Below are 8,284 nucleotides of genomic sequence, written 5' to 3' on the forward strand. Positions count from 1 at the left end.
CTTGAGCCCAGGAGTTGGAGGTTGCTGTGAGCGTGATGCCATGGCACTCTACCCAGGGGGATAGCTTGAGGCTCCGTCTCAAAAAAAAAAAAAAAAATAAGGACAGTCACTTATATTACCATAGTACAGTTACTAAAAATCAGGAAATTTAACATTAATACAATTATTGTAGAGAGCTTTTTCTTTTTTTTTTTTTTTGGCCAGAGCTGGGTTTGAACCTGCCACCTCCAGCATATGGAGCTGGCATCCTACTCCTTTGAGCCGCAGGCGCCACACATAATAAGCTTTTTCTACAGATCTCATTGAGTCTCTTTACTGGTGCCAGTAATGTCCTTTATAGAATTTTTCACTTGGAATCCGGAGTAATACATAGAAGTTAGTTTTCATGGCTCTCTAATTTTCATTCTCTTTGAACTGAAGCAATTCTTTTGTTGTTGTTGTTGTTGCAGTTTTTGGCCAGGGCTGGGTTTGAACCCGCCACCTCTGGCATATGGGGCCAGCGCCGTACTCCTTGAGCCACAGGCACTACCCTGAAGCTATTCTTTAGGCTTTTATGGTCTTTTATGACATTGGCACTTTTAAAGACTATGGGGTGTTTATTTTGTAGAATGTTTTTCATATTGGGTTTGTCTAGTATTCCCTCATGATTAGGCTCATGTTATTTTGGACAGGAATACTACATAACTATATAAGGTTGTGTTCTTATTAATCCATCATACCAGGAGATAATATGATGTCACCTTATCCCATAATTGGTGATATTAACTTTGATTATTTGTTTAATGTGGGCTGGACAGGTTTCTCCAGTAAAAAGTTCCCATTTTCTTCTTTTTTTTTTTTTGGTAGAGACAGAGTCTCACTTTGTCACCCTTGGTAGAGTGCTATGGCATCACAGCTCACAGCAACCTCCAGTTCCTGGGCTCAGGCAATTCTCTTGCCTTAGCCTCCTAAGTAGCTGGGACTACAAGCGCCCGCCACAACGCCTGGCTATTTTTTGTTGCAGTTTGCCCCAGGGCCGGGTTTGAACCCATCACCCTCGGTATATGGGGCCAACGCAGGCACTGCCCTTTCTTTTTTTTTTTTTTTTGAGACAAAGTCTCACTTAGTTGCCCAGGCTAGAGTGCTGTGGTATCATAGTTCACAGCAACCTCAAACTTCTGGGCTCAAACTATCCTCTTGCCTCAGCCTCCCAAGCAGCTGGGACTATAGGCACCCACCGCAATCCCCAGTGCTAGTTTTTCTACTTTTAGTAGAGATGGGAGTCTCACTCAGTCTCTGAGCTCAAGTGATAAACCTACCTTGGCCTCCCAGAGTGCTAAAGTTCACAGGCATGAGCCACCACGCCGCGCCCTGCCTTCTTTGCTCTTATTGCTACCTTCTGATCCTTGTGTTTCTCAGGTGATGCTGAACACAGAGCGGCTGATCAAGCATGCGGTACAGGAGAGGCTAGCAGTCACTGTCTGTATCAACAAAATTGACCGGCTGATCCTGGAGCTGAAGCTACCTCCGACCGATGCTTACTACAAGCTGCGCCACATAGTGGATGAGGTCAATGGATTGATAAGGTATAAGACCCCTGGGAATAGATTTCCTATCTGCAGAGACTCTGGTTTTTATAAATCTTAACTTTAACCCTGAAAATCTCTGGGAGTAACTCTGGTTATTTCTTGATCCCTGTTGATAAGCTTGTTGGGCAAAGCTAGAGGAACATTCTGGATCACTAAAGGGTTTGACTCCACAGACTTGATCTTATTGATTCAGCATTTTAACTACTGGTGCAGCTTAACACTGCTTTAGTTAAGTAATGTGGTAAATACCCTGAGTTCTAGAATCAGTCTCATTTTCACCACAAACCAACCATGTAAAGTTGGGTAGTTACTTAAGCTCAGTGTCTGCTTCTGTTAAAAAAAAGGGAGGCTCGGCATCCATCACTCAGTGATGTAGGGTGCCAGCCACATAGACCAAGGCTGGCAGGTTCAAGTCTGGCCCGGGCCTGCTAAACAACAATGACAGCTGCAACCAAAAAATAGCCAGATGTTGTGGTGGGCACCTATAGTCCCAGCTACTTGGGAGGCTGAGGCAAGAGAATCGTCTAAGCCCAGGAGTTTGAGGTTGCTGTGAGCTGTGACACCACGGCCCTCTACCAAGGGCAACATAGTAAGACTCTATCTTAAGGAAAAAAAAAGGGAATTGTAGTAGTACTTGCCTAATGGGATGTTAGAAGAAATTAAATAGAGATTTGATGTTAACACACTTGGCACAGTACTTAATGAAAGGCAAGTGATCACTGAAGAATGTTACCTGCTGTTATCTTACTGTTAACACAGAGTAAGGACTTTAGAATCTGTTTACTGTGTTTCTGTGGATATACCTGATTCTCAACAAGATAGATTTAGGGCTCATGTTAATAAGAGTGTGGCTGGGTGCGGTGGCTCATGACTATAATCCTGGCACTCTGGGAAGCTAAGGCAGATGATCACCTGAGCTCATGAGTTCAAGACCAGCCTGATGAAGAGCGAGACACATCTCTACGAAAAAATAGAAAAACTTGGTGAGTGCCAGGAGTCCTGACTACTTGGGAGGCTGAGGCAAGAGGATTGCTTGAGCCTAAGAGTTTGGGGTTGCTGTGAGCTATGATGATGCTATGGCACTCTAGCCTGGGCAGCAGAGTGAAACTCTTGTCTCAAAAAAAAAGACACCTGGCTCCGCACCTATAGCTCAACAGGCTAAGGCGCCAGCCACGTACACCTAAGGTGGCGGGTTCGAATCCCCAGCCCGGACCCGCCAAACAACAATGACAGCTGCAACCAAAAAAAAATAGCCGGGCATTGTGGCGGGCGCCTGTGGTCCCAGCTACTTGGGAGGCGGAGGCAGGAGACTCGCTTGAGCCCAGGAGTTGGAGGTTGCTGTGAGCTGTAATGCCATGGCACTCTACCCAGGGGGACAGCTTGAGGCTCTGTCTCAAAAAAAAAAAAAAAAAAAAAAGACACCTTAGAATACAGTATCAAAGTAGCTTTCAGGTTGGGGCCTATGGTCAGTGGGTAGAGTGCTGCCCCATATACCAAGGGTGGCGGGTTCAAACCCAGACCTGGCCAGCTAAACCAGCAATGGCAACTGCAACAAAAAATAGCCAGGCATTGTGGTGGGTGCCTGTACTCCCAGCTACTTGGGAGACTGAGGCAAGAAAATTGCTTAAGCCCAAGAGTTGGAGGTTGCTGTGAGCTGTGACGCCACAGTGCTCTACCAAGGGTGACAGAGTGAGACTCTGTCTTAAAAAAAAAAAAAAAAAGTGGCTTTGAAATAAAGGTGCCATAAATTTTTTTTTTGAGACAGTCTCACTGTGTTGTCCTCAGTAGAGTGCTGTGATCTCATAGCTCACAGCAACCTCAAACTCCTGGGCTTAAGCGATTCTGTTGCCTCAACCTCCCAAGTAGCTGAGACTATAGGTACTTGCCACAACCACCGGCTATTTTTTTGTTGCAGTTGTCCTTGTCTAGCAGGCCCGAACCTGCTGGGCTCGAACCCGATAGCCTTGGTGCATGTGGCCAGCGCTGTAACCATTGTGCTATGGGTGCTGAGCCAAAAAATTTTTTTAATTAGCTTGGGTATAGTGGCATATACTTATAGTTTCAACTACCTGGGAGACTGAGATAGGATTGCTTGAGCCCAGGATTTTGAGACTACTGTGAGCTATGATCATGCCACTATACTATAGCTTAGGCTACAGAACGAGACTCTGTCTCTCACTTTTTCTTTTTAAAGGCTTATCTGCCTTTATGGGCCTCATCTTGGGAGGCTGAGGCAGGAGGACTGTTTCACTTGAGCCCAGGAATTTGAGACTGCAGTGAGTTATGATCGTGTCAGTGCACTTTTGCTTGAGCAATAGACCAGACCCTGTCTCTTAAAAAAGAAAAAAGAAAAAACAACATAAACATATTTAGAAATCTGGAGGCAAATATTAAGGCAGCTTTTTCTGTTTTGTTTTGTTTTTGAGATAGAGTCTCACTTAGTTACCTGTGGGTTGAGTGCTGTGGCATCATAGCTCACAGCAACCTCAAAGCCTTGGGCTCAAGCAATTCTCTTGTCTCAGCCTCGCGAGTAGCTGGCACTACAGGAGCTCACCACAATGCCTGGCTATATATATTTTTTGGAAATGAGGTCTCGCTTTTGCTGAGCCTGGTCTAGAACTTCTGAGCTCAGGCTATCCACCCATCTCGGCCTCCCAGAGTGCTAGGATTACAGATGTGAGCCACTGTGCCTGGCATTAAAAAGCTTTAAAAGAGTTTAAAGCAGTTGCCTTTGGGGGAGTATAATGTGGGGTTCCAGTGGGGTAGAGGACTATTCCTTATAAGCCAATGCTTTTATTTCTAAATTGGGAAATTCCATAAAATAATATACCAATAAGGCTAGGGTTGTGGATTCTCTGATCCTTGTTTACAACAGGTTTTCTTACAAATGTTAGTGACCTAAGGCCATCTATGGCTTCTGGATGGCTTCTTTAAATTTTTTTTGGAGACAGTGTCTCACTGTTGCCCAGAGCAGAGTGTAGTAGTATCATGGCTCACTGCAACATCAAATTCCTGGACTCAAGCAATCCTCCTGCCTCACCCTCCTGACTAGGTGGGACTACAGGCACAGTCTGCTATGCCTGGCTTATTTTTTCTATGTTTAGTATCAATGAGGTTTCCCTCTTGTTCATGCTAGTCTCAACCTCCTAAGCTCAAGCAGTCTTCTCACTGTCTCATCCTCTCTCAAGGTACTAGGATTATGGCATATAGGCATGAACCACTGCACCTGGCCTTTTTTTTTTTTTTTTAAGACAGGGTCTTTCTCTGTTGCTTGGGCTAGAGTGAAGGGGTATCATCATAACTCAAACTCCCACCCTGAAATGATCCTCCTGCCTCAGCCTCCCAAGTAGCTGGGCCTGCAGGTGCCCGCCACCACACTTGGCTAATTATTTTTATTTTTAGTAGAGATGCATTTCTCTCTTGCTCAGCCTGGTCTCAAGGGGTCGTCTCTGTCCTGGCCTCCCAAATTGCATGGCTTTTAAGATTCAAAGTTTTAACATGAATTTGTGAAATAAACCAGGCAAAACAGAATAAGAACAGAATAGTAAGATGGGGCTCGGCACCTATAGCTCAACCGGCTAAGGCGCCAGCCACATACACCTAAGGTGGCGGGTTCGAATCCCCAGCCTGGACCCGCCAAAACAACAATGACGGCTGCAACCAAAAAATAGCCGGGCGTTGTGGCGGGCGCCCGTGGGCCCAGCCACTTGGGAGGCAGAGGCAGGAGACTCGCTTGAGCCCAGGAGGTGGAGGTTGCTGTGAGCTGTAATGCCATGGCACTCGACCCAGGGGGACAGCTTGAGGCTCTGTCTCAAAAAAAAAAAGAATAGTAAGATGGGAGCAGATTTGCTTTTTTCCTTTTTAGTGGTGTTCATGTCTGTTTATATTTGTGAAAAATGAGATTTCTCTCAAATGTATTTCTGTCTTACCACATTAGATTCATTTCCTGTGTTCCGGGGACTTTGTCTCTATCCTCCAGGTTTTCTCTTGTCTGTCTGGTGTGGTTAACTTTTGCAAGATTGTGCAGAATGTTCCCAGCTCTGGGAAGTCAACTTGTTAGTGGTAATTAGGGAACAACTCCATCATGTCACTTTCTTGGACCAAGCTGTTGGCAAAACTGAGTGCCTTACGCAAGCCCCTCCGGATGGCTGGAGAGTGGCTGTGACACTGAGTCCCCGCCCTTCCCCCTTGGCGGTGTGTCAGGGCTGCTGCACAGCCTGGCACTGTGCTCACCATGGTCTCTGTTTCAGCATGTATTCCACCGATGAGAACCTGATCCTTTCCCCACTCCTGGGCAACGTGTGCTTCTCCAGCTCCCAGTACAGCATCTGCTTCACGCTGGGCTCCTTTGCCAAGATCTACGCCGACACCTTTGGTGAGCACTGGCTGGCGGTCTGTCTCGCCAGCTTCCCCAGAATCGTGTGTGCCTTTCAGGCTGAATAGCTCAGAAATTGGCTTCAAGTCAGAGTACCCTGCTGCGGGAGCATTTTATCACCTGTTATTATCACATTTGTGGCCACTTTAGGCCTGTAGACCCTTTCTTCAAGCTAAGTGGTTTCTAAACAATAGAAAAATAAAAGTAAGAGGAAATGAGAGAATAGAGAGCTCATTTTAGGAATAAAAATCTCTCCTGGAGTGAGACAGATTTTGTAAAATAGGAATTATTTGTGCCCACAAAGCACTCTCAGACTTCCTTCTCAGAAGTGGACTCCCTCTCACTGTTAATTTAAGCCATCTTTCCAGCCATATCTGGGCACAAATAAATTTGATGGGCCTAACTGAGAACTCATATTGGACTTGTAGTCAGTGTGTACAAGCCTCTGCTGGCATGTCCAGTTGAATGATTTTATGTGTCCTGTAGTCTTGACACCAGATCCCCAGGACCAGCCTCCCATCCTGAGAGGCTCCCTGGCTCTCCATCTCATTGTCTCCCCAGTTATGTCAGATTCCAATAGGAACAATGTACTGAGAGTCTTGTGTGTGTCAAGGGCTACACTTAGAGGGAAGTTGCTATTACCCCGATTTTTGTTTTTGTTTTTGTTTTTGTTTTTGTTTTTTTTGAGACAGAGCCTCAAGCTATCCTCCTGGGTAGAGTGCCATGGCATTACAGCTCACAGCAACCTCCAACTCCTGGGCTCAAGCGAGTCTCCTGCCTCCACCTCCCAAGTAGCTGGGACCACAGGCGCCGGCCACAATGCCCGGCTATTTTCTGGTTGCAGCTGTCATTGTTGTTTGGCAGGTCCGGGCTGGGGATTGGAACCCGCCACCTTAGGTGTACATGGCTGGCGCCTTAGCCGGTTGAGCTATAGGCGCCGAGCCTACCCCCATTTTTGGAGTTGAATAGACAGACTCTGGGAGAGGTCTCACAACTGGCACGTGGTGAAACTCTACCATCTCTGTTCTTGCTGGTCAGTTGTCTTTCCATACTCTTGGTATGGCTCCCTTTGCTCTTGTGGAAAAAGGGAATTAAAACTCATTATCTTTTATAATAAAAAATAATTGATATATGCTCATTGTAGAAATTAGAAAATACATTAAGATCTAGTCAAGAAATAAAAATTTAGGCTGGACACCTGTAGCTCAGTGGTTGGGTTGCCAGCCACATACACTGGAGCTGGCAAGTTCAAACCCAGCCCAGGCCTGCCAAATAGTAATGATGACAACTACAACCAAAAAATGGCCAGGCACTGTGGCAGGTGCCTGTGGTCCCAGCTAGTTGGAAGGCTGAGGCAGGAGAATCACTTGGGCCCAAGAGTTTGAGGTTGCTGTGACCTGTGACGCCACAGCACTCTGCCTAGGGCGACATGGTGAGACTCTGCCTCAAAAAAAAAAAGGCTGAGACCTGTAGCTCAAAGGAGTAGGGCACCAGCTCCATATGCTGGAGGTGGTAGGTTCAAACCCAGCCCTGGCCAAAAACTTCAAAAATAAATAAATAAATAAAAATTTACCCATAACTTCAGTACCATAACCACTGTAAACATTTCGTTATGGTTCCCTCTTTTTCTATTCATTATATTACATACTCATACACACATGCACACAATCCCTTGAATAATGTAGGGATTGGTGCGCTGACCTACCTTCCCAGTTGAAAATATAACTAAATATAACTTTAGTCTACAGCTACTAATAGCCTATTGTTGAAGTACTGATAACATAGTCAATTAACACATCTTATATGTGTCATATATTTTATTCTTATAATAAAATAGCTACAGAAAAGAAAATGTTGCTAAGAAAATCATAAAAAATGGCTTAGTGCCCTTAGCTCAGTGAGTAGGGGCCCTGCCACATACACCAAGGCTGCTGGGTTCGAGCCCAGCCTGGCCTGCTAAACAATGACAACTGCAACCAAAAAAATAGCCAGGCATTGTGGTGGGTGCCTATAGTCCCAGCTACTTGGGAGACTGAGGCAAGAAAATCGCTTAAGCCCAAGAATTTGAGGTTGTTGTGAGCTGTGAAGCCATGGCACTCTACCAAGGGTGACATAATAAGACTGTCTCAAGGCTCAGCGCCTATAGCTCAACCAGCTAAGGCGCCAGCCACATACACCTAAGGTGGCGCGTTCAAATCCCCAGCCCGGATCCGCCAAACAACAATGACGGCTGCAACCAAAAAATAGCCAGGCGCTGTGGCGGGCGCCTGTGGTCCCAGCTACTTGGGAGGCGGAGGCAGGAGACTCGCTTCAGCCCAGGAGTTGGAGGTTGCTGTGAGCT

At 46.0% G+C, this 8,284-nt stretch overlaps 1 protein-coding gene across 1 annotated transcript in view; it reads left to right on the forward strand.

Annotated features, from left to right (window-relative positions):
* The window catches only part of EFTUD2 (elongation factor Tu GTP binding domain containing 2), a 32,584-nt gene that overhangs the window by 7,379 nt on the left and 16,921 nt on the right, over positions 1-8,284 (forward strand). The window contains exons 6-7 of the mRNA XM_012803022.2: positions 1,399-1,565; positions 5,819-5,943. Coding sequence (XP_012658476.1) covers positions 1,399-1,565; positions 5,819-5,943 — 292 coding nt within the window. The remainder of the gene's footprint in view (positions 1-1,398; positions 1,566-5,818; positions 5,944-8,284) is intronic.

This window comes from Otolemur garnettii, unplaced genomic scaffold, assembly GCF_000181295.1.
Source record: "Otolemur garnettii isolate 467f Iridium unplaced genomic scaffold, OtoGar3 scaffold00018, whole genome shotgun sequence".
NCBI lineage: Eukaryota > Metazoa > Chordata > Mammalia > Primates > Galagidae > Otolemur > Otolemur garnettii.